This window comes from Antechinus flavipes, chromosome 4 (assembly GCF_016432865.1).
Source record: "Antechinus flavipes isolate AdamAnt ecotype Samford, QLD, Australia chromosome 4, AdamAnt_v2, whole genome shotgun sequence".
Taxonomy (NCBI): Eukaryota; Metazoa; Chordata; class Mammalia; order Dasyuromorphia; family Dasyuridae; genus Antechinus; species Antechinus flavipes.
The window spans coordinates 211,855,009-211,882,750 of NC_067401.1; the positions used below are offsets into that span (position 1 = coordinate 211,855,009).

The 27,742-nt window shown below is 34.7% G+C and overlaps 1 protein-coding gene across 7 annotated transcripts in view; it reads left to right on the plus strand.

Moving 5' to 3' along the window:
• The first annotated feature begins 636 nt into the window (after positions 1-636).
• CD2AP (CD2 associated protein) overlaps positions 637-27,742 on the plus strand; it is a 188,958-nt gene continuing 161,852 nt past the window's right edge. For 3 of the 7 annotated variants that reach the window (XR_007953545.1, XM_051997109.1, XM_051997112.1), the window contains exon 1: positions 638-1,032. Coding sequence is in view for 6 of the 7 variants with exons in the window: in XM_051997109.1 (XP_051853069.1) it covers positions 1,029-1,032 (4 nt within the window). In the remaining variant the exon portion in view is untranslated. Of the gene's footprint in view, positions 1,033-27,742 lie in introns of all 7 variants that reach the window. The other 4 variants (XM_051997107.1, XM_051997110.1, XM_051997113.1 and 1 more) reach the window with 2 other exon arrangements.

Genomic DNA, 27,742 nt, shown 5'->3' on the forward strand with positions numbered 1-27,742 from the left:
GGGACACGAAAGACTCAGTTTTCGTACCCGCAGCAACTTCCCCCGCACCCGGTCAAACAAACTCGGGACGGTAGGGAGAAATAATCTCTGCAATCGAGACCATTCCCACCCCTTTCCCCCCTCTAATGGTCCCGAGACTTCCTGAGGCGAGCTGGGGCTGGGAGGGGGGCTCTCCGCCCAAACGTCATCGATTGTCACGTCGCCCCCCGCTCCTCCAATGGCCAACCTCCCTCCACGATACGCACGGACCCTCCCCCCCCACCTCGCGGACGCAGCTCCGGAGCCTGGGAGACGTGACGTCACCTCACCTGGCAACTGCCTAGCGGGCGGTAGTAACAACTAGGGAGGTGGGCCGGGGGTGGGGGTTTCGGGGAGAAGGGGGAGGGAAAAAAAGACTTCTCGCGAGATTTCCCCCACCTTCCACAAGTCCCCGATCCCTTCTCCCGGCAGCCGCGTCCGGGCTCTCAAGTCAGCGGAGCTCGAGCGTGCGCTCCTCTCCACCACAGTAGGAGAGGGGAGGGGTTGGCTGACGCCGGCGGCGGCGGCGACAGCCTCGGGCTTGGGACCGGCTAGCTCCCCACCTACCCTCCAGAAGGGGGCCGGGAGGGGGAAAGGAGCTAGCTGGGTGGGGGGAGGGACGGCAGGGCGTTTGGTCGCCGCCGCCGGTGTGGAGTAGCCGGATCCACCACCACACCACCACCTCCAACACATCACCACCACCACCCAATCACACCACTACCACCACCACCACCTCCACAGCCACCACCATCACCACCGCCACTACCATCATCACCACCACTTCCACCTCTACCTCCGCCGCCGTCGCCGCCTCTTCCTTCTCAGATTCTTTAACTGACTGGACCGGCTGGAGGGAGCTCGGGCGGATGGACTCGCCGCCTCTCCCCGCCTGAGCCCCCGCATACCGACCGCCCTGTGGGGCTGAAGCCCGGCTTCTACCGCACGAAACCACTGCTCGAAAAAGAGGAGGAGCCACCACTATCGGGCTTCTCCGCGCCGCAGCCTCCAGCATGGGTAAGAGACCAGCCCCTGCCCTTCGCGCCCGAGCTTACTCCTCTTCCCCGACCCCCTCCTCTGGGATGGCGCTCGGTGGGGTGGGTGAGACACTCTAATTTGCCCTCGCTGGGCCTCCCTCCCCCTACCGCTAGGAACCGAGCTGGCGGAAAATTTGAGAGAAAGAGTCCCTCTTTCCCCCTACTCAATTCGTTGACACTCCCCTTCCCAATCAAACACTGTTGTAGAAGTGAGAGAACGAGGCATACCGGCCTCGGCACTGACTTGGGATAAGAAGGCACCCTCCCCCTCCCCCACGGACTCCTCATCTTTTCTTGGAAGGAGAATCATTTAAATAACTCTTTGGCTTCTTCCACTTTTGATATTTTCATTCAGTCTCCTTGATTTTTCTGTTCCCTCCAAACTATGCTCTTCAGATAGGTGTTGGTGCTAGGGATTTGGCTTCATTTCCTTTTAATTTTTTCTTGTTTTCCTTCCCTCTACTCCCCTCTACCCTTCTTGGAATCTAGCCTATTCCCCATGGCATATCTAGAGAGGTTTGGGGATGAATGGGTGGTTCACCCCATGTCTTTACTCCCACCACCCAGAAGAAACAGACCTCGAACTATCTTTAAGGATTTTACTTTTCCTTCGCTTCCTTCCCCTGTCCTGCACCTACACTCTTCTCCGCCCCTTTCCCTCCTCCCTTCCCGGTCCACGTAGTATAGAGGAGGGCGATTGAAAAAAAAAAAAAAAAAAAAAAACCTGAAAAAGATAATTCCATGATTACTCTTTTTAGAAAGTTTCAGCAACAGATCTAACTATCCCTTAGAAAAGGGATTCTTAACCTTTTTTTGTCAATGTCATGGCAGTTTGGTGAAACCTCTGGACCCTTTCACAAAATGTTTTAAAATATTACATAAAGTACATAGAATTATAAAGGGAATTATTGAAATTTTATTGAAATACAATCAAAACATTAAAAAAAAAAAGCCAAGTCACGGACCTCAGTTTAAGAACTTTTATTTTAGAAGATATTTTTGGAAAATGTATCTAGTTAAAATGTACCTTATTCAGAATTTTGCTTCTGTGTGGAAGTGATCCTATATGCCATGAAGACTTCAGTGTTTACGTTTTTTGGCCAATTGTTGGCAATTATCAGATATCCTCTTGAATGTTCTTTTAGGGTTTGATGTGATTTAAATTTTGAACCTTTTGAGAAAAGATTTCCTGTTTGGAATTAAACTTCCTTACCAGAGAGAAAAAGTTCTAGTTAGGATGTTTTTCATAATATTTTCAAGTTTTTTAGGGTTTACAGACTTCAGGGTGCTTGGTGTGGACTGAACTAGATTGCTTTTTCCTTTAATGTAAGTATTAATGACAAAAGAAGTGTTTTATAAATAGTAAGAAAATCTCTAACTTACTAAAGTAACTAAGAAGTTTTTAAGAGGTAAGAATATGTTGCTTTTAAAAAATTTTAATATCTTTTTGCTGATACAAAGTATAAAATAAAAGTCTCAGTAATTTTAGTCTTCTGTTGGAATGGTGTGAATAAAACAACCAACAATTATCCTTTGTATTTGATAAAGATATTGATCCAAATCAGTAAATTTTGGAGATCAATCAGTGGTTTTGTAAAAGCCAAGAATATAGGATAGTACTGATCTGGCCAGCATCATGTTTTATCCATCTTTTTTTTTTTTTTTTTTTTTTGGTAGATATTTTAAATGTAGCAATTACTAACTTTTTTATGCATGCTTGATTAGAAATTTTCATTGTTTTCAAGTTAATTTTTTGGCCTATTCTTTTGCTTTAGAAATGTAAATAACTTTTAATGTCAATCAAATATTGAGATCAGGCACTTAAAATTTTTTTTGAATGAAAATTTTTTCCCCTCAGTAGTATTTTATTTTTCCAATATGTAAAGATAGTTTTCAACATTCATTTTTGTAAGATTTTTTATTCCAAATTTTTTTCTCTCCCCTTCTCCAAGACAGCTGGTAGTCTGACATAGATTATACATGTATAATCATTTAAAATATATTTCCATATTAATTGTTGTGAAAGAAAAATCAGAACAAAAGGGGAAAACCATGAGAAATAGCAAAGAAAAAAGATGAAAATAGTATACTTCGATCTGCATTCAGTCTCCATAATTCTCTTTTTTGATACAGATGGCATTTTCCATCCCAAGTTATTGGAATTGTCTTGGGAGCACTGTGTTGCTGAAAAGAGCCAAGTCCATCAAAGTTGATCATCACATAATCTTGCTGTTACTGTTACAAAGTTCTTCTGATTCTGCTCACTGCATTAAGCATCGGTTTTCTGTTTTGTTTTTGGCTTGGCAATCATAGAATTTTATTTTGTAAAACTTTATTTAAATACTGTGTGAAGTAAGAGTAAATAGGTTTTGAGTGAGAACCTGCTCAGAGGACTTTAATGTGAGAAATAGCCTTTTTTTTTAGTGCATAGAATTTATGAAAAATATTTTGATTGTTTAGACATTTTCTACTTATATATTCTTGATGCTGTTCTGTATTAGTGAGATTGCAGGAGAACTGAAATGATAGATGAGGTTATACTGTATCATGAATTATTGACTGAAAAAAATTTTTTTAAGTTATAGTAGTATTTACCCAAATTAAAAGGTTTTGAAAATTCAAGCTCAGTTTTGGCCAAACAGGTTTACACAATTAAAATTTTAAGTTTCAGTATGAAGTTGTGTTAAACTTCTCAAATGAAGTAACTTGTATTTAAGGTAGTAAACATTTGTCTTCTAACAATATGTGTGTGACCTTGGACAAGTCTTCTAATCTCCCTAGACTTTATTTTTTTCTTCTCTAAATGAAGTTTGAATCAGATGGCTTCTTGATCCCTTCCAGCTCAACATTAATGATGAAATTGTCTTTAATTTGAAAATACTTAATTTAACGTAATTATTTGTTAATTAAAAACATTTGTTAGTGCTAAAGGTTTTAACTTAAAATATTTTTAATTTTTTTCATCTATAATTTAAGTGCAAAAATCTGAAATTCTTCCTATGCTTAACTTATTAGTTGTGTTTTTGGTGTGGGTACTTTCTTCCTTATTTTCCCCAGTGAACAACACTAGTTTTCTGTTTCAATTGTTATCTATCAGTGGAAAAAAACAACTTGATAGCAGAATATTGACTTGATTTGATGTGATTATTGAAATAATAATAATAAAAAGTTTATTTCCAGAAATTAACTGGGAAATAAGGTGACAGTTCTATCCATTCATGTTAGGTATTTTGCTGATAAAAAGCAAAAATAATAAGACAAAAAGTTGCAAAAAAGAACACTAAAAAAACAGGAATTTTAGTTTTCAACTTGTTACCAGATAAAAGGTATTGGCATTAAATGAATGAAAAATCAGTTAGTCTATATTACTTATTATGTTGTGAGTACCACCATCTTTTCCCACTACCTTATATTTATTTTTCATTTATTTAATTGTTTTTCCTGATATGTACATATTCTTCCTTTCTAGAAAGGAAGAGTCCTTCTTAGAGGAGAGGGACTCAGATTTTGTTTTTATACAAATTTTGAAGCATGCAGAAAAGCATTTGCAGCTCCTATAGCTCCTTGAACAGTATAGTATTTGACACATTATAGTTTTTTGTGTATGCTTTTTGAGTGATTAAAAAATAAGAAAGAATTTTTATAGTTATGTCAAATCAATAGTTTTGCCCTACACTGTCTGATCTAAATTACTGTCGTTTGAAATGAGATTGGACAGAAGTTACCTTAGCTATTTAAGAAAATAGAGTTAAATAAATTAATACCATATTGAACTGAATATATACAACTTTAAATTGAAAATGACCTTTTCACAGAAGGAAAAAAAAAATGGTAAAAATATTCTTTCGCATCTAAAACATCAAATATTTTTTAATCAATATGAAATCAAAATGCAAATACATCTGTTTTCCTAGTTAGAAGAAGATATTATGAGTGTTTCTGATAGATAATATAAAGCTAGCACTGAAGAGATTATTGTGGAATATCTTTATAAGCTTATGATTTCCCATGAATCATTTATCTCATTTATCTCTGCAGATAATTCTCAGATCTCTGTATCCAGCCTTAGCTTCTGTCCTGAGTTTAGTCTCACATGTCCAACTGTCTCCAGTTGATTGACCTGTAGACACCCCAAGCTTAAAAGTATCTAAAATTCATCATCTTTGTTTTTGGATTCTCCCATTTTCTCAATTTCCCTATTACTTAGTCATTGTGATATCATTTCTGGCCTTGATTTCATTCTTGACTCTTTTTTTTTTTTTGAGCTCTCATCACTTCATATCTGAAAGGCCTTTGGAACAATTGCCTTAGTAGTTGACCTTCCAGCCTGAAGTCTGTTTTAAAAGAGAGTCTAGTCTGTCACAGGTTTGACCTTGTCAAACCAATTTCTTCCCTTAGTGAATTTCTATGGCATTCTTTTGCCTCCAGGATTAATATAAAATCCTCTATTTAGCATTTAAAGTCCTTCAGTCAGTCAGTAAACTTTTGTTAAACTATTTGCCCAGGCTCTGTTCTTTAGATACAGAGAAAGATCAAAGTAGGTTTTTGAGGAATTCATACTTTGGTGGGGAAGATAACATAATGTAAAAACAAACTACATAAAAAGGTTGGAAATAATCAATAGAGGAAATGAACTAAAATTAAGATTAGGAAAGGCTAACTGTAGAATGTGGAATTTTAGCTGAGACTTGAAGAAAGCCAGAGGGTAGAAATGTGGGGAACAGCCAGTGAAAATAGCCAGAATTGAAGATGTAAGTCTTTTTTTGAAGAACAGCTAGGAGGCAGGCCTAGTATAGCTGGTAGGATATAAGATGACTGGAAGATATGGATAGGTTCTAAAGAGTGTTGGATGACAAATAGAGGATTTTATATTTTCCCCTAGAGGTTATAGGCAGCCCCACTGGATTTTATTGGGAAGGATAGGAGATTGACATAGTAAGATTTAGGCTTTGGGAGCATTGTTTTTACAACTGAGTAAAGAATGGTTTGGAGTAGGGAGAAACTTGTGTCAGGTCGACCAATTGGTTAAGCTATTGAAGTGATCCAGGCATGAGATGGTGAGAGCCACCTCCAGCAGAATAATAGTGACTGTGTCTAAAGAGAGAGCGGAGAGTAGAATTACATTGAGAGATGTGAAGATAAAAGTGACAGGAATTGGAAATAGATTGGATATGCGTGTAAATGGAGAATGAGGAATCAAGGATGACACCTAATAATGTAATCCTGAGTAGTAAGGAGGATGGTGTTGCCCTGGACAATAATAGGAAAGATTGGGGAAGAATATGGAAGAAAATATATAGTTCAGGCTGCAGAGAGAGAAAAATGATTGAGGATTGAAATAAGGTCATTAGATTTGGCAGTTAAGAGATCATTAATAACTTTGGAGAGAACAGTTTCAGTTGTATAATGAAGTTGGAAGCCAGGCTGAAGAGTTAAGAAGATAGAAAAGAGGAAATGGATATGACTTCTCAAGAATGTTAGCCTTAAAAGTTTGGAGAGAGGTGGGACTCTGATTTAGTTTGGCTGATTGGATCAAGTGAGGGTTTTTTGAGGCTTGTGAGGACATGGGCATATTTGTAGGCAATAGAGAAGCAGTCAGTAGACCAGAAAGATTTAAGATAAGTGAGAGAGTAGGAGTGGTTGGAGGAGGCAAGTCTGTTAGAGGAAACAGGTTGGAATGAGATCACTTGTACATGTTAGAGGGATTAGCTTTGGCAAGGAAATGTGAAATGGAGGAAGGAGGACATAATAGGTAAGGTTGCAGGGGAATATGGAAGGAAAGATATGGTTCAGGCTGTAGAGAGAGCAAGAAGGATGAAGATTGAGGTTATTAGATTTGGCAATTAAGAGATCATTAGTAACTTTGGGTTTGTTAGAAGGCATCTGGGTGATATGAGGAAGAAGGGAGAGATCTCGGTGAATATCCTCATTTTTTCCAGTAAAATATTAGACAAAGTTCTCAGCTAAGAGATTGTGGGGAGGGGCAGGGCAGTTAAGGAAGATTTGAGGAGGGAGGAAAAGATTTAGCAGAGTTAATATAATTTATATTTGAAGCTATCTATGCTTATCTTCCTACCTCCTCCTCTTTTATTCCCCTTGTTTTTTTAAACATTTCTCTTCACCCATTCTTTGGTCCAATAACTGAACTTGTTGCTTCCCCTTAAACGTAAGTTCCTTGGTTTCCTTCGAGTCTTTTCAAATCCCACGTTTCATGGGAGACCTTTCCTGATCTTTTAGTTCAAAAGTCATACCTGTATCCTGTTCAACTCCTACTCATGTCCTTTCATAAGTTCATTACATGGAAGTGTCTGCCAAATATGAATGACTTATTTTTTATTTTTCGGATATTATGAAAATATCAGTGAAGCATGAAGGCTGTCATTTGGATGGATAGCTCTAGTTTTTGTAAAATGATCTGGTTTATCCTTTTGTTGTTGTTGTTCATACATTTTTTTTTCTTTTTGACAATCCTTTACGATTTTTCACATTTGCTTGTTAGTGATGTGTTGCAGCCTTCTGATAGCCACCAACACCCTTTTTCATTGCTCCTGTAGTGATCCTTAACTTGTCTATGCATTGGAGCCAAATAACATCCTTTGGAAAGACTTGGGTTTAAAAGATAAGACCTCTGTTTCAGGGAGAGCTTGGTAACTACAAGAACTTTAAAATTTTGGTCAGTGCTGCCTAATCTCTTCAATTCCAGACCCCATTGTCTATTGGCAAAGGGATCAGAAGATGATAAAATCTGTTATGAGGGTAGGTCTAGGTTACTCAGGTTCATTGATAATACATTTTGAAAGAGTTTAGAACTTTTGGAAGTCTTATGGAGAGTTGTACACAGTCTTTTCTTTTTTATTATGAATTTAAATATCAAAGAGCATGGACCGTTTCAGTATACAGAGAACAAATCTCACAAAAATTTACCAGCCTGTTCTATTTTGGGCACACAGACTTCTATGTTTCAAATTTGTTATAGCTTTTACATAAATTTCTTTTCAAATGATCATCTCTGTATATATGTATATGAGATCCAAGACAGTTCCAGTACTCTTGGAGTGGAAAATACTATCTTCATCCAAAAAGAGAACTATGAAGACTGAATACAGATTGAAGCATACTATTACTTTTTTTTTTTTTTTTTAACATTTAAATGCCTTTACTTTTTTTTTTTTTTTAAATTAAAGCATTTTATTTACAAAGCATATGCATGGGTAATTTTTCCAACATTGACCCTTGTATAACCTTTTGTTCCAGATTTCCCCCCCTTTTTTCCCACCCCTTCCCCTAGCTGGCAAGGTAGTTTAATACATGTTAAATATATTGAAATACATGTTAAATCCAATATATGTATACATATATACGTTATCTTGTTGCACAAGAAAAATCAGATCAAGAAGGAAGAAAAAGAAAAACTGAGAAAGAAAACAAAATGCAAGCAAATAACAACAGAGTGAGAATGCTATGTTGTGTTCCACACTCTGTTCCCATGGTTCAATATCTTTACTTTAAAAGAAAAAAAGAAAAAGGTAGGATTCTGGGTTTTGAATCCACTTTGCTATTCCTTTCGTTTTTATTGGAGATTTCATCTCACTCACACTTAACTATTTTGATTACTACCTATATTTTCTTCCATACTTTTTTCCTTCTTTTTTTGTTTTTCACCCTTTTTTGTAATCTTTTGCTTCTGTCTACCATCTCCCTTGGTCTACCCTCTCTTCCGTCAGTTCTTTCCATCCCTGATTGTGTATGTTATTCCCTCTCTGAGTCAATACTGATGATGATAAGGTTAAGGTTAAAATGATGCCCATTACTTACTTTTCCATCTTCCCTTCCATTGTAATAGATCTTTGGTGCTTCTTCATGTGAAATAATTTACTCTATTCTTCTTTTTGTACCCAGTATGCTCTTTCTCATTCCTTAATTATTTCTTAGGTCATTCCCTCAAATTCATCTTACATCACCTGATACCACCTTTTTATATGTGTATGTGTGTGTGTATATATATAATCATGTTTATATATATATATATATATAAAATCATATGTTTATATATATATATAATTTATAAAACTTCTTCTGGCTATATATATAGAGGGATAGAAACAGTTCAGCTCCATTGAATCCTTTATATTTTCTTTTGTCTTTTTCTTTTTAAAAGGCTTCTCTTGGTCTTTGGGTCCTGACAAATTTTTTGTAAACATTACGAGTGACCTTTTTATTTTTCCCCTTGAAGTAGTATGCTTAATTTTCCTGGGTAAGTGATTCTTGGTTATAGTCTTACTTAGCTCTTTTGCTTTCTGAAATACCAGGTTCCATGACCTCCAGTCATTTAATATTGCAGCTGCCAGATCCTGTGAAATCCTAATTGAGTTTTTTTCTGGTCATTTGCAACATTTTTTCCTTGGTCTGATAATTGTATAATTTGACTATGGTGTTGCTTGGAGTTTTTATTTTGGGATTTCTTTCCTGAAGTGATAAGTGTATTCTTCCAATGCCTTTTTCATTTCTGGTTCCAGCATATCAGGGCAGTTTTCCTTGACAGTTTTTTGAAAGATTCGATTATGGCTTTCAGGTGTCCCCTGATTCTGACACCGTCTTTCTTGGATCTGTTTTCCAGATTAGTAGTTTTTCAATTTTTTTTTTTTTCATTCATCTGAATTTGTTTGATTGCTTCTTGATGTTTCTTGAAGTCATTAGCTTTCACTTGCCCAATTCTAACTTAAAGAGTTGTTTCCCCCAGGTTAGCTATTGTATTTTCTTTTCCATTTGGCAAATTATACTTTTTGGTTGGTTGGTCGTTGTTCTTTGTTTTCAAGGAGGACCAAAATGACATCACTATGTTAGAGTCAGGTTAATATGTCCAACTGGCTGATCCAAAAAAATAAAAAATAGATACCAATATGAACTCCGAATGCTCTGCCTCAGGTCAGATACAAATAATTCCTATGAACATTTGTAGAGGTGGCTTCTCTAATTTATTGCACCTCACATTTCTTTTAAGCTAATTAAATTCAGCTTTGCTCACAGAGCATAGCACCTTCTCTGATGAGAGCACAACATACTGGGTAGTCCTGTGCTTGTTGTACATCTTGCATGTTGTACAATAGATTCTAAAATTTTTAACAGAGACCTTGAGAGTTGTCCTTGTATTGATTTTTCCATCTGCCTCATGAGTTCTTTCAATATATGATATGTCCATAAAATAATCTTTTTGATATAGCATATAGCATTTGAACAATGTGGCCAAGCCCAATAGAGTGTGCTCTCTGCAGTATATTTGGAATACTTGACAGTTTAGTTAAAAAAAAAAAAAAAAAAAAAAAAAAAAAAAAGGACCCTGGTGTCTGGTTTTATCCTGCCAGGAGATCTTCAGAATCTTCCTAAGACAATTCAAATGGAAGCGACTGTTTCCTGGCAGGGCCCTGGTATATTGTCCAGGTTTCATAATGAGGTAAGCACAACCGATTTCTGTAGACCTTAAGTGTGGTAGTCAGTTGTACATAATACCTCTCCTCTCCCATACTTTTCAGGGAGTTTTTTCTTCAGGGGATTTCTGTATCTCCTTTTATATTTGGCCAGTTCTACTTTTTAAGCCCTTTTCCTTTTCCAGTCTATTGACTCTTTTTAAAATTTTCTTGCATCATTCTCATTTCTTTCTCAAGTTCTTCTTCTACCCCTCTTATATGATTCTTAAACTACTTTTTCAGCTCTTCCAAAAGTTCTTTCTGGACTTGAGATGATTTCCTATTTTTCTTTGGGGTTTTGCTGTCTCTTTCCTTTCCTGGCTGGTATAGTTGCAGTTTCTTAGTGAAAATTTCTAATTTCTCTTCTCCAAGAATGGGCAAGTCCTTACTAGTTTTACTTACTGACTTAGGTGATTATAATGCTGATTTTATGTGATAAAACCAGTTTGTCCTCAGTCAGAAAATTTTGAGAAACTAACAAACATTATAAAAGATATAAAAGAAACATAAAACTCAATACGTGTTATATTTTTATGCAAATCAAACTTCCATCTATAAAATGAAAGACCCAAATAGACCTGTGATCTCATCAATTTGGATTTTCCTTTCTGTGAAGCAGACAACAACCTATGAACTTATGCAAACCAAACTTTTTATGCATCTCTTGACCTCACCCTCCCATGGACTTGCTACTTATTTTCTCACTTTCAGTTAATAATATGAAGATGCCAGTGGATTTTTAGGGATGTGTCTCAGTTGTCTTATGACCAGCCCATTTTCTTTTCTGCTCATTTTTCTTTTCTGTTTTTTATAGCATTTATCCATTATAATTCTTTTTTAGTAGTATGTTGCAGCCTGCTCTTGATTATTAGGGACTTCTCATTTACTCTTAGAGTAATAGTCAATTTTAGTTCTTCAGAGACCATAATATTCCATATTTCCTGCTTTACAGAATTATAATAATGTTGATATTGAAAATGGGTTTCTGAGAGAAGTTTGGGGATAGAGTAAGACATTTTCTGTTTTCTCAAATCAGTCCAACTTGTTCTCTTCTTCAGATGGAAACCCTACTTATTGTCCATTTTTATTGTCTACACAATCAATCAAACATGCCTATGAGGCTCTGGGGATATAGAAATACAGTCAATAGGATGCTCCATGCTTCAGGGGCCTAATGAAAGACAGCAGTTTGGAGTTTACATTCTAATTGTAGCCAGCAAGAATACATATTTATGTGCCCTGAATATATTTAAATAAAATAAATACAAAGTAGTTTGAAGGGGAGGGCATTAGCAGTTAAAGACTTCAGGGAAGGCTTCTGATAAAATCTGGTGCTTGAAAGTGCACTTTGAAGGAAAAAAAAATTAATAATTATGGGTATTTGGTACTTTAAGATGACAAAGCACTTTACATATGTTACCCATTTGATCCTTGCAACAACCTTGTAAGATAGGCGCTATTATTTTACTCAGTTTGCCTATGAGGAAATACTCACAAAAATGTTAGGGGACTTGCTTAGGATTACATAGCTAGGACATGTGAAATAGAAGTTAAATTCTGGCCTTCCAAATTACAAGTACAGAACTGAAACCATTGCATATCCTGCCTGAGTCTCTTTTCTGAGGAAGGATGAGGAGGGAGTACAATCTAGACATTGGAGACAGCCAGTATAAAGTCATAGAGATGGGATATCCAGTGTAATTTGTGAAAAGAAGAGAGAAAGCCAATTCAGCTGGTTTGAAGAATGCAGATGGGAGAATAATATATAGTGAGGCTGGAAAGATAAGAAAGATAGATTTGGGGAAGATTGAAAGACTTTAAATGCTAACCAGAAGTTTGTATTTGATTTTAGAGGCGCCCCTGACATTGTTGATCGCTGTGTTTCACTGAACTGAATCTGTAATAATTTCAACAGCAGGCATTCACAGAAATAGTCAACAGATTTTTAGAGTTAGAATAGACCTCAGCAACCAAAAGAAGTTGCTCCTTACTGATTATACCTGACTAGTGGTCAGGTGGTCTAAATGCTGTATATCAGAGACCTCCTTTGAGGAAGAATCTATTACTTCTGAGGTACCTCATTCTAATTTTGAATAACTCCCAATTGTTTGGAAGTTTTTCCTGACATCAAGCCTGACTGTGTCTTTCAGCATATCTTTAGCTCATTTCTCCTGGTTTTGCTGGTGCCAAATACAATTTAATCCCTCTGCCTTTTGACAGTGTTTTAAAGACATCAGTCATCTCTGTCCTTTCCCCTCAGTTTTGTCTTGAGTTTCTCCTGCATTCATCTTGAGTTCTTAACCTTTTTTTGTGTCAGGAATACCCTAAAAATACCTTTTTAGTCTGGTAAAAAGTCTTTGATCCCTTATTATCATCATCATCATCACTATCAATGCTAACAAATTAATGGTTTGTTGCCTATATTCATAATTGAAATTTCAATTAGATGGTAGTAAAAATAAAAATGAAATTTTTTAGTGAATTCCTGAACTCTGGATTTAATGTTAAGAACTCCAACCTTTAAGTGATCTTTATGTGATAATAAGTCAAGATCCTGTGTGATCATTCTGTTCTCATCTGGATACTTTACAGTTTAGCAGTGTTTTTTTGAACTAACATATAAAACTCCAAGTGTAGTCCAATCAAAGTTACAGGACAGGCTTTTCTTATAAACAAGGCCTTAGCTTATATCCCAAAGAGATTTTAAAGAAGGGAAAGGGACCCAGATGTGCTAAAATGTTTGTGGCAGCCCTGTTTGTAGTGGCCAGAAACTGGAAATTGAATGGATGCCCATCAGTTGGAGAATGGCTGAATAAATTGTGATATATGAATGTTATGGAATATTATTGTTCGGTAAGAAATGACCAGCAGGATGATTTCAGAAAGGCCTGGAGAGACTTACATGAACTGATGCTGAGTGAAATGAGCAGGACCAGCAGATCATTGTATACTTCAACAACAGTACTATATGATGATTAATTATGATGGACGTGGCTCTCTTCAACAATGAGATGAACCAAATCTGTTCCATTTGTTCAATAATGAAGAGAACCAGCTACATCCAGCAAAAGAACTATGGGAAATGAGTATGAATCACAACATAGCATTTCTATTCCCTCTGTTTTTGTCTGCTTGCATTTTTGATTTCCTTCTCAGGTTATTTTTACCTTATTTCTAAGTCTGATTTTTCTTGTGCATCAAAATAACAGTATGGATATGTATATACATATATTGTATTTAACATATACTTTAACATATTTAACATGTATGGGTCTACCTGTTCATCTAGGGGAGAGGGTAGGGGGAAGAAGGGGAAAAGTTGGAACAGAAGGTTTTGCAAGAGTCAGTGCTGAAAAATTACCCATGCATATATCTTGTAAATAAAAAGCTATAATAAAAAATTAAATAAAAATAAAAAAGGCCTTAGTGCAGCCCAAGAAAGCCTATTTGACTGCCACTTAATACTGCTGACTCGTATGTAGTTTGATGTCAATTTTTCTTAACAAACTATCTTCTAACTTGCCTCTTTCCTCAACAAGACTTTCTTGTAAAACACAATTTAATTTTACTCTTCAGCATATTAAGGTCTTTTGGGGATTGTTGCTTCTGTCATCCATTGTGTTAACTGTCTTCTGCAGTTTTTGAGAAGGTTGTCAAGACTTTTAAGTTATTGGGGAAAGTGTTAAAACATTTTTAGGGCATTGGTGCTAGAGTTAACTCTTGCCAGTTTGACAATGAAATCTTAGAGACTAGATTTTCAAACAGTTATTAATCCATCTAATTGTATTATCATCTAGCCCACATTTTTCCGTCTTTTACATGAGAATAATACAAGATAAACGTCATCAAATTCTTTGTCAAAATATAGGTAATTTATATAGCAGTTCCCTGATAAACTACTCCAACATCATTTTTTTTACTATTGTATTAACCAATCCAATAGGTGTGAGGTGATACCTCAGAGCTATTTTTATTTTCATTTCTCTAATCAATATTTATTGAGATCTTGGGGGATATGACTATATGTAGTTTTGATTTCTTCAACTGAAAACTGCTTGTTCATATCCTTTGGCCATTTATCAATTGAGGAATGTCTTGTAATATAAATTTAACTCAGTTTTTAGGCCTTTATTAGATATATTTGCTATAAAAATTATTTCCCAGCTTTCTGATTTGTTTTTAATCTTGATGACATAGATTTTGTTTATGCAAAGCCTTTTTAATTTAATATAAACAAAATTATCCATTTTGAATTTTTATAAATGTTCTTTGTCTCTTGTTTTGTCAAAAATTCTTCCCTTTTCTGTAGACAGGTAAACTATTGTTTGGTCTCCTAATTTGCTTATGCTATTATATTAACCTTTGTGTCAATGGTAGTACTTTCTGGGTTTCTTTTGATTATATCATTTATGCCAAGTAAATCACCTGAAATTGGATGGTTGTTAGTTTTGACAAATATTGGGAGGTTCTCTGCTTTTTCTTACATATATCTGTGTCCTGGGAAGACAACAGATTTCTTTATTGGTGTTATTTTTATTGGTAACTTTTAATCAAATAAACCTGCCTTGAATGGGGAATTATCCACTACCATGACTATTCTTTTCTTTGTCCTTTGATTCTTAATGCATGATCTTCCATCTGATAGTTGCAGTAGCTCCATTTTCTCATTCCTTGAAAGAGGAATAGACTCTGAGAGCATCTACCTTCTTTCTCTTTGGAAAGAGTTTCATTATATAATAGATCAGAGGACTTGCTGGTGATTGAATTGCCAGCTATTTAATATACAGTGATAAGTTATGGTTTTGAAAATCTGAATATAAGTAGTAGACATATAATGGAACATTTCTCTTAATTTACATGTGGACATCTGAGATTCCTCTTGCTTGCATAAGTATGCTTACTTCTGACTGATGTGTTTTAAGGATAGTATTGACAAGCAGCAGTATATTCAGAGTAAGATGATCAGCATGCGGAGAAGATTTGGAAACTATCTATTTTAGATGGTTATCTGGAGAAAAGAACATTTAAGGGAGAAATGATAATTGCTTTCAAGTTTTAAAGGTTGTCACATAGAAGAACGATTAGTTCTATTTTAGTTGGCTCCAAAGAGCAGAATTAAAATCAATGTATTAAGTGCCTACATATGCTAGGCATATTGGGTACACAAAGACAAATGAAATAGTTCCAAATACAAGGTAGTTTGGTGTGAGGGGAGGACCTGCTACTTGGGTGGATTCAGGAAGGGCCTCTTACAAAAAGTGGCATTTGAATTGAACTTAGAATTCTAAGATTCTGAGTTACAGGATGAAGAGTAATGCATTCCTGGAATGGGGGACAGCCTATGCAAAAGCCTAGAGAATGGGAGCTGCTTTGTTGCATGGGGAATAAGAATCACCAGTTTGGACTAATTATCGAATGTGAGAATAAGCTGGAAAGGTTAGTTGGTGATTCTGGGCAAGTCACTTTTTTATTATAGCTTTTTATTGACAACATATGCATGGGCAATTTTTACAACATTGTCCCTTGCACTTACTTCTGTTGCAACTTTTCCCTTACCTCCATTCACCTCCTTCCCTAGATGGCAGGCAGTCTTACACATGTTAAACATGTTAAAGTATATCCTAGATACAATATATATATGTGCACACAGTTCTCTTGTTGCACAAGAAAAAATGGATTCAGAAGGTAAAAATAACCTGGGAAGAAAAACAAAAATGCAAGTAGTCCACATTCATTTCCCAGTGTTCCTTCTCTGGGTGTAGCTGATTCTCTTCATCATTGATCAATTGGAACTGAATTGGATCTTCTGTTTGTTGAAGATATCTATTTCCATCAGAATACATCCTCATGTAGTATTGTTGTTGAAGTATATAATGATCTCCTGGTTCTGCTCATTTCACTCAGCATCAGTTCATGTAAGTCTTTCCAAGCCTCTCTGTATTCATCCTGCTGGTCATTTCTCACAGAACAATAATATTCCATAACATTCACATGCCACAGATTACCCAACCATTCTCCAATTGATGGGCATCCATTCATGTTCCAGTTTCTAGCCACAACAAAAAGAGCTGCCATAAATGTTTTGGCAGACACAAGTCCCTTTCCCTTCTTTAATATCTCTTTGGGATATAAGCCCAGTAGTAATAGTGCTGGATCAAAGGGTATGCACATTTGATAACTTTTTGAGCATAATTCCAAATTGCTCTCCAGAATGGTTGGATTTATTCACAACTCCACCAACAGTGCATCAGTGTCTGGACAAGTCACTTAGCCGCAATTGCCTCAGGGAAAAAAAAAAAGTTGGAATCAAATTTTAAAAGGCTTTAAGTGTCAAACTCTGGAGTTTTGTATTTTATTTTACAGGTAATAGGGAACTACTAGAGTAGTGTTATGTTTTTTCCAGCATGATCAGTTTGAACAGTATAATTTTTAGCATCTGGTCAAAGACTTTGAGAGTAGGAACTATTTTATTTTTGTTTTTGAAGTCTTAGTGATAGGAATAGTAGTTCTTTAGGGATATTGGGCTAATTTTTGTGCAAGAAATATAAGATGACTGCATTTTCAAAGCTTGGATAGAAGCATCCATAGATTTCCTTTTCAACTAAGTTTAACAATAAGATTTAATATCAAAGATCCTAGATTTGTTGAGTTTCAAGGGACCTTGGGAAATATTAAGTTCAGTAGTGTATAGTGAAGGAATTGAAGCTGGGGCAGTAAAGTGACATGTTCAAGACCCAGATATAGTAAGTAGATCACCTAACATTTGAACTTAGTTTAGATCCTGAATCTAGTGCTGTATCTTCTACAGTGACATAAAAATATCCTACTCAGAAAAAAAATAAGCTACTTTATTTGTTAATTGATGAATTTTGGTGCATGTCATAGAAAGGATTTCTGTTCATGTTTGAGTTTGAGATAATCTTGTTTTATGAAACAAGTCAGTTTTATCATACAGAGTTTTGTTTTTGTTTTTTAAAAATGAGCTACTTGGAATTACGTTTTTTGGTTTTGAAACTTCAGTGATAAAAGAAAAGTTGAAGATTATGTAAAAAAGTTGATTTTTACCTTAACTAGTATGGTTAGTAACTAGTATACTAGTATGGTAAAAGAAAATTTGCTCACCAGATTTAAAAAGGCAGAACAATATTTTGGGGGTTCTTTTTAGTCCTGTTGTGTTTTTAAATCCCTTTTAGAGTCTTTGAACAAATTTTAACTGGACTTTGTGATTTTTAGTTTGATATAATGTTGAAAATATTTAGTCTTTTGTCTTGAAAGCAATTATACTTAATTTTTGAAGAAAAATTTGTATGTTGTCAATCTTAAATCACCTATGGGTAAATATCTTGTTTCTACCTAGCCCTTAATATTTTAATGGAAATCCATGTCTTTTCAGCGGCATTGTAGTCTGAATACCTGGATTTTAATTCTAGTCTTGCCATTTTATGACCTTGGACAAGTCATTTAATCTCTCTGGTTCTCAGTTTGTTTAGCTACAAGATAGCTTCCAAGGTTTGTCTTCATTCTAATCTATGTTATTAAGACATTTCCGAGATTTTAAAAAGTTTTATAAATAAATTATTATTAGCCACATTCTGTTCAAAATAATGTCATATTTTTTACATCAACTCTCTCCTGATACATGGATTATATGAGCCTTACTCAAAATTAATCTAAAAAAAAATGTAACAATTTTTTAGCGACCAGTTTGAACATCAAGTTTTTTGAGGAAAACAGGGACTATTTTGTTTTTGTATTTGTATCCCTACTGACAGACACAGAATAAGGTGCCTAAAAATGCTTATAGGATATTACTATATTAAGAATTAAGAATAAAGTATGGAAGATTCTTCAGCTACCAGAAAAATATGTATTGTTTGGGAATGTGCAAGAAATGCTGCTTATCAAAGAGTTTAAATATTTAAAACCCCCCCCCCCCAAAGAAGTTGGCAGCAATTTTGGCCTTATTTTTGGTAAAAAATAAAAAAAAACCCTCATCTGTAGCCTTAATTATATTGAATTCATCAGTCATTTATGAATTTCATTTATCATCAAAGCACTGTGTTAGGGAGGATGAATTCTGTGAGTAGTTGTAATGTTATCTTATCAATTTGGTTTTACAAAAGCTTTGTGAATTATAGTGTAAGTATTCTCATTTTACAGAAATGGAAACTGAGGTTCTGAGATTGAATTCTTGCTGGAGAAGATATTAGAGCATAAACTAACACCTAGATCTTTTGACTCTTAAATCTATTGTTCTTCCCACTAAGATAGATCCAGTGCTCAATTGGATTCTTTTTATGAGGGTAGCAAATGTAACATTGACCATTTAAGATGCTTTATAACTCTTACTTGAAAATGTCTTTTAAAATAGTCTAAAAATGCTATATTCAGTTTTGTTAAGTATTGATAATGAAGAATATGATGGTTTTTCTGATTTCCTTTCCCTTAAGTTGATGAAATCCATTTATCTTATTATATCATCATCATTCTTCTTCTTCTTGTATAATTTTTATCTTTTTTTTTTTTTTTATGACTTGAGAATCTGAGTAATAGTACTTGTTTGATTGCCTTACAGTGAAATGAACAAACATTCAGTTTATCTTGTAGACTTCTGTTTGTTTGGATCAGTTTTAAAGTGTAAATGATAATTGTAAGAGATAGATTCTAGGAGATGGCATCTTGGGATGATATTACCTCTGTTGTTGAACCTCATTCCTTTATGACTTGCAACCAAGTGTTAAAAACCTTTTAATTGCCTGCATGTTATGAATATCAATGAAAATGCATTGGACAGAGTTCAGTTAAATTAAATTATGGATTAAATTATTGTAAAATTTCAAAGAATTTGGACTTCACTATCTTTGAAGTTTATTTGTACTTGATTTGGTGTTTGATCAGTATTGTAACAACTTTCCCCACTTAGGACACAGAATGATCTTCCAGGTTATAAATAAAACAGAATTGGAAAGGTGAGCTGTGTGTCCGAAATAGGAACTTTCTTTGGTGCTTTTAGTCTCTAAAACTCTTGTGAATGTAATTTTAATGGTTTTCAGAGATTCTGTGACTGTTGTCTATACCAGGAACAATTTTAATCCAGGTCTTTATATCTCTAGAACTCTGATAACTTGTTTAGTAACTTTTCTTGTCTTCTCAGAGTAGTGAATTCTCAACTGTTATTTATTTATTTTTTTTGGTAATGAATTCTTACTGTTTATATTTTTTCAATAAAATCTGACCCTTAGCTATTTTGTCATTATTTCTGCTTTGAGTTTAAGACATTTGATGATTCTATACAGCCTACTTGGAATAAATGAAGTTATTACAACTATTTGTTTTATGGAAATAAAAGTAACAGCCCTGATCAAGTAAAATAACAACAAAAAAAGTAAACATCTTTTGGTGACTTGGTGATAGTATTAGTCTTTTATCATTTGACTGAGAAATATTGTAATGCCAGAGAAACTGAGGGAAGATAGAGATTAGAGAGTATTTAATAACTTATTTAAAGGGGAGAGATTTACTGAGACGGAATGGATCCATGGTTTGGTCCCAGGGCTGAATGAGACTATCATCTCCAAGAATCCAGCAAACAATGTGAGTTCTCAATGACTTATATACACATGGCTCAGACTCAGGGGGTAGACTGCCCCTGAGGCAGGGGCCGAATCAGGATGCTGAAAGCAGAACAGGACTCTAGAGCCTCCAGAGATGGGGAAAGGTATCTTGATAAGACAGTATCTGACATTCTCATAGCTTGGGATGGGGAGAGGTATTCTGATATTCTAAAATATAAGATCTTTTATCCTTATCAAATATTCTGATAAAGAGGCAGGGAAGATTTTGCAGGACTGAGCTTTGAACTGATAATTTTAGACTGAAGCAGAGAAACTGAGTCAGGCCTGGGTCAGGATAATTAGAGAAACTGATTCAGGACAATAAAAGAGAACTGTGGCATAACAGTATCAGGGGGTAATCTAGAATTAAAGATATCATAAGCTATCTAGTTCAACTGCCTTATTTTATAGAAGATATCTTTTAGATTATTATAGCAGAGTAGAGAAAGCACTGGAATTACTTAATGTAGTTCTGCTACAAATTAATATAACCTTAGGCAAATGATTTCAACTTTGTATGTCTCAGCTTCTGTCTCTGTAAAATGAAAGGAGTGACAAAACATTCCTCCATGTGACCCTGCCTAAAAATGTATGTGTATCTCATTCTGCATCATAAATGTATAACACATCTTGTGTGACTTATTTAATTAGCATATGTTATCATTGTCTCTTTGGAATCACATGTAATCATTTATCAGAGTTCTTAAGCATTTCAGAATTGTTTGTTTTATATAGTTTTGCTGTTATCTTATCAGTTGTTACTCCTATTCTGCTCATTTCATTTATATTAGTTTGGATATTATATTAGCTTTGGATTATTAAATTTGGATATATTGGATTATTATATTAGTTTGGATAAGCCTTTCTAGCTTTTTCAAAATTATCCCCTTCATCATTTCTAGTGGCACAATAACATTCCATGACATCCATATATGTTAATTTGTGCAGCCATTTTCCAGTTGATAACCACCTTTGTTTCCATTTCTTTGTTACTACAAAAGGAGTTTGTGTAACTTTCAAAAAAGCTGTTTTTGATACATAATAAATCCCATTCATATGCCATACTTCATTAACTAAAAATTGGACGTAGAATCATCTTTACAATATTGCTATTACTGACTGGCTTTTTCTTTCTTCTTCTTCTTCTTTTTTTTTTTTTAGACATGTTATTTTCCTCCTTCTAATAATATCTTTTTGGTTTGGCAGCAGACTGTATGTATGTTGTCCAAGGATTTTTTTTTAAAGTCAGTTTTATTTTCATTTCTGAATTCTTTTTCCCTCCTCTTCCCTCTCCCTCCCTTCTCCCCGCCCCCCCACTCACTTCTGGGAAGACAGGTAATACAAAATACTTTACAAGTATGTATAGTCATGCAAAATAAAATTTTAAATTAGAGAAAATGTGCTATATAATTCCTTCCTCACCTTCTTTTAGGTAAGATGAATTTCTGACTCCAATTGTGTAGTCTTTCTGTTAACCATTTCAGATGAGTGAAGCTCAAGTATTTCTTTGTCTCTTCCCCTTCCCCCAATATAATTGTTTTATAAACTCTTCCTTGTGCATTTTTGTTTTCTTCCTCTCTTTTCTCTCTCCCATTGTATTCCCCTTCTCTATTCTTTCATTTTTCTTTTGAGATCATCCAGACACAACAAAATCACATCCAGACTCTGTTTAATTCGATTCCCTCTAATATTTTTGGTGGTGATAAAGTTCTAAGGGGTTATGTATGTCATCTCCCTGTATAAGAATGTAAGTAGTTTAATCTTATAGGTTCTTTTTACTTCTTTTATTTACTTTTTTATGCTTGTCTTAAAAAAAAAAAAACCCTTATTTTAAAATTTTTTATTTCTGTTTATTTTTTTAAATTAAAAAAAAAAAACAAGATAAGAAAAAGGAATACAAAACAAAATAAAAGAGAACATTGTCATGTGCCCAACAGAACATTAGGGAGGATTTAAAATATCTAACAACAAAATACCAGATCAAGAAAGTATATATATTAATAGAAGAAATTATATTCATGAATGTACATTTTTCTTTACATCATTGTGAATTGTTCTTTTATTCTTGTCTCTGCACCTTATTTACTTTATTCTTTTTTTCCTCCTTTCATCTCCCCACCCCAAGTAAGCTATAGTTAAGAGAAAACACACACACACACACACACACACACACACACACACACACACACACACACCCACCCCATTTCCTATTTGCCTATTACTTAACTTCCCCCCACCCATCAATCCCTCCTTTTTCTTCTTCCCATACCCTTGCTTCCCATCTGCCCGTTCCCCCCTTCTTTTTTTATAGATTTTGTAGGATATTACACCCTTCATGGTATATATGTACTATTGCCTATTAAACCCATTCTCTATGTGAGTCGGTTTTCAGAACTATGAGCCCTCCTCCCTCCTCAATGCCTCTGTTAGTCTATTCTCCCTCTGAACCTCATTTGTATAACATAATTATTTTTACCTTACCTCTGCCCCAATCTTTCTTTTGAGTTGCCTTATTGTTAATTTCAATTTTAAACATATGCTTTATGTAAAAAAAAAATACATTATATATTATATTATATATGAATGTTTTGTTCATGTTGAGTTCCTGAAATTGATCTTTGATAATTGGTTCTTATGTGTTAACTTTTCTTTTAAGTTTGGATTTGGTTGATAGAAAAAACTGAAAATCTGCAAGTTCTTTGAATGTCCATTATATGTTGCTGGGTTTAATTTTTTTTGGCTTCAGGCCTAGTTCGTTTGATAGGGAGATAAGATTCTAAGATTTGCAATCTTAATTATTGTGGCTGCTGCTTTTATACAATTCTAATTGTAGGTCCAGTGTATTTGAATCGTTTTTTCTTGTTTCTTGAAAATTTTCTGTTTGATCTGGGGTTTTCAAAATTTGGCAATACTGTTCGACAAAAGTGTTTTCTACAAAAGAGCTCTTTGAGTTTGGTGATCATTGGTGGATTTTTTCTATTTTCACTTTCCCCCCCCCCATTTTCTATAATTCCAGGACAGTTTTCTTGGATTATTTCTTGTGTGCCAAGATTATTTTTTGGTCACAAATTTTAGGTAGTTCAGTATTCTCATTCTCTTCTTGATCTGCTCTCCAGATCAGTCATTTTTCTTATGTTTCACATTCTGTTCTTTTTTTTTTTTTTATTCTTTATATTGTTTTGATATTTCTTGGTCTCTGTTTCATTGGCTTCTTAATACTAATTTCTAATTGTCTAATTTTAATTTTCAAAGGGTTATTTTTGTTTTTGAGACTTTGTTTCTAGTTGGTTTAACTTTTTTTTTCACAATAATCTTGATTTTCTTGGATAGTTTAAAAAAATCTTTTTTTAGTTTTCCCTCAATATGTCTCATTTGATTTTTATATTCTTTTTTGAGTTATATAAATTTTCTCTGGGCAGGGAGCAATTTCACATTATTCTTTAGGGGTAGAAGCTTTTTTTACTTCAATGCCTTCCTCTGAAGATAAATCTGTTTTCCCCCTTCCTATAGTAGGTTTCTGTGGTGGGGTTCTTCTTTGCTGGTTCTTTTTTTTTTTTTTAAAGAGATGTTAATATAAGCATCTATGAAGGGATGGTGCCTCAAGCTTCCTTTCAGCTCTCCCTTCTGACTAGGAACCCCAAACCTAGAACTCCACCCTCTTGCAAATGCTCATAATCCGAAGTGTCTATGCCCCACTGCTTCTGCACTCACCAGGTTCTGGTTCCTTCTCTGCTGCCTCTTCCTCCCCTCCCACCCTTCACCCCTCTTGCCCCCTTTCCCCCAACAATAGCTCCCAACAACAGCTCAGCTGAGCCTGGCATTCCTTATCAGACAAGATTCTCCCAGTCTTCTCTGACGCATACACTGACTACACAAATAGTCCAGGAAGTGAAAATCTGTGGTTCCTTCTGAGATTCCAGCCACACCGAATTAGCCCAAGGAGTTCCTACTTAATGTTTCTTTTGAGGTAGCTGGAGGTGTTTGCACTTTACATTGCTTTAAACCCTCAATTTGGGGTCTTGTCTTCAGAACTCATTGGCTTGTCCTAGGAGATGTCTGTTTTGCCCCAAATCTTGATTTTTTAAAAATCAGTCTGTTTGTCCTGAAGTGCAAATTTGTTTCTTTTGTGTAGGGGAAATTGGGAGAGCTTGAAATTTACCAACCTACACTCCCATATTCCCAGAATCTTCCCCTCCAACTTATTTTTAGCATTTAAAAAATTCTGCGTTTCAAACTCTTCCTTTTAGCTCCTCTCTTGCCCATTGAGAAGGCAATTAGTATTATTATTTTAAATTATTATTTAAATTATTATTTTAAAATGCAAAATCATATAAAATGTTTTCATATGAGCTATGTTGCAAAAACAAAAAAGCAATAAAAGATTTAAAAAGTGAAAAAAAAATTAACAATTTACTTTCAGAGTTCATCAGTTCTGTTTCTGAAGGTGGATAGAATTTTTCATTATGAGTCCTTTGAAATTATCTGGTATCACTGCATTGATAAGAGTAGTGAGTCTTTTTTTTTTTTTTTTTTTTTTAATAATTATGACTTTTTATTGACAGAACCCCCATGCCTGGGTAATTTTTTTTTTTTTTTTTACGACATTATCCCTTGCATTCACTTCTGTTGTGACTTTTTCCCTCTCTCCCTCCACCCCCTCTCTCAGGTGGCAAGCAGTCCTATACATGTTAAATGACACAGTATATACTAGATACAATATATGTGTGCAGAACCGAATAGTTCTCTTGTTGCATGGGAAGAGTTGGATTCAGAAGGTAAAAATAACCCAGGAAGAAAAACAAAAATGCAAACACTTTACATTCATTTCCCAGTGTTCTTTCTTTGGGTATAGCTGCTTCTGTCTAGCATTTGATCAATTGAAACTGAATTAGATCTTCTCTTTGTCGAAGAAATCCACTTCCATCAGAATACATCCTCATACAGTATCGTTGTTGAAGTGTATAATGATCTCCTGGTTCTGCTCATTTCACTTAGCATCAGTTCATGTAAGTTTCTCCAAGCCTCTCTGTATTCATCCTGCTGGTCATTTCTTACAGAACAATAATATTCCATAACATTCATATACCACAGTTCACCCAACCATTCTCCAATTGATGGGCATCCATTCATTTTCCAGTTTCTGGCCACTACAAAAAGGGCTGCCACTAACATTTTGGTACATGTGGGTTCCTTTCCCTTCTTTAGTATCTCTTTGGGATATAAGCTCAGAAGTTACACTGCTGGATCAAGGGAATGCACAGTTTGATAACTTTTGGGGCATAATTCCAGATTGCTCTCCAGAATGATTGGATTCGTTAACAACTCCACCAACAATGCATCAGTGTCCCAGTTTTTCCACAAACCCCTCCAACATTACTCATTATTTTTTCCTGTCATCTTAGCCAATCTGACAGGTGTGTAGTGGTATCTCAGAGTTGTCTTAATTTGCATTTCTCTGATCAATAGTGATTTGGAACACACTTTCATATGAGTGGAAATAGTTTCAATTTCATCTGAAAATTCTGTTCATATCCTTTGACCATTTATCAATTGGAGAATGGCTTGATTTCTTATAAATTAGAGTCAATTCTATATATATTTTGGAAATGAGGCCTTTATCAGAACCTTTAACTGTGAAAATGTTTTCCCAGTTTGTTGCCTCCCTTCTAATCTTGTTTGCATTAATTTTGTTCTTACAAAGGCATTTTAATTTAATATAATCAAAATTTTCTATTTTGTGATCAACAATGATCTCTAATTCATCATTGGTTACAAATTTCTTCCTCCTCCACAAGTCTGAGAGGTAAACTATCCTATATTCCTCTACTTTATTTATAATCTCCTTCTTTATGCCTAAATCATGGACCCATTTTGATCTTATCTTGGTATATGGTGTTAAGTGTGGGTCCATGCCTAATTTCTGCAATACTAATTTCCAGTTTTCCCAACAGTTTTTGTCAGATAATGAATTTTTATCCCAAAAGTTAGTATCTATGGGTTTGTCAAATAATTAGATTGCTATAGTTGACTATTTTGTCTTGTGAATCTAACCTATTTCACTGATCCACTAATCTATTTCTTAGCCAATACCAAATGGTTTTGGTGACTGCTGCTTTACAATATAGTTTTAGATCAGGTACAGTTAGGCCACCTTCATTTGATTTTTTTTCATTAATTTCCCTTGAGATTCTTGACATTCCATATGAATTTTTTTGTTATTTTTTCTAGATCATTAAAATATTTTCTTGGGAGTCTGATTGGTATAGCATTAAATAGATTAGTTTAGGGAGTATTGTCATCTTTATTATATTCACTCGGCCTATCCAAGAGCACTTAATATTTGTCCAATTATTTAAATCTGACTTTATTTGTGTGGAAAGTTTTCTGTAATTTTGCTCATATAATTCCTGACTTTGCTTTGTTAGATAGATTCCCAAATATTTTATGCTATTGACAGTTATTTTGAATGGAATTTCTCTTTGTTTCTCTTGCTGTTGGATTTTGTTGGTGATGTATAAAAATGCTGAGGCTTTGTGTGGATTCTTTTGTATGCATAACTTTGCTAAAGTTATGAATTATTTCTAATAGCTTTTTAATAGAATCTCTGGGGTTCTCTAAGTATACCATCATATCATCTGCAAAGAGTGATAATTTGGTTTTCTCATTACCTAGAGTAGCTGAGTCTTTTATAGTATTGCTATTATAGTGTACAGTGTTTTTCTGGTTCTGTTCATTTCACTTTGTATCAGTTTATATAACTCCTAGGTTTTTCTGAAACTTATCCTCCTTATTATCCTGACCATCAAAATAGTACTCTATCACAGTCATATTCCACAGCTTGTTTTAACTGTTCCCTAATTGAAGGACATTTTTTTTTTCAGTTTCAATTCTTTGCAACCACAAAAGGCTATATTTTTGTACATAAATATTCTAAGTGTATATCTATATAAATGTACATATTACATATATATTACAGTGTATATAAATGTTCTATAAATATTTCCATTCATAAAGTTCTTTTTTCTTTGATTCTTTGGGATAGAGACAGTAGTTGTATTGCTTTTATGTTTTTCTTGAGTCCTCTGTCAGATTTTTAAATTTTATTTATGCTCTTCATCAGGAATGCTTAAAAATCCTCTATTTGATTTGAAGGATGTTTTTTTTTTCTCCTGTAGAATTATACTATGTTTTTTCTGGGTAAGTTATTTTTGATTCTAAGATTAAATCTTTTTCCCTTCTGGAATATCGTATTTCACACTCTACACTCCCATTTAGTGAAGGTTGCTAAATCTTGTAGAACTCTAACTCTGATCTTAAGGTACTTGAATTTTCTCTCTCTCTGCCTGCATTACTTTTACCTTAATTGGAAGTTCTGGATTTTGGCTATGATATTTCGGGAAGTCTTCACTTTGAAATTTCTTTCTGAAAATTGAACAAGTGAATTTTTTCATTGTTTACTTTGCTTTCTGAGGTCAAGGCAATTTTCTATTATGATTCTTGAAATTTAATGTCTAGGCTCTTTTTTTCCTTTATGGGCTTTTAGGTGGTTCAGTAATTCTTAAATTTCTTCTTGATGTTTTCTAAATCAGTTTTTTCTATGAGATCTTTCATA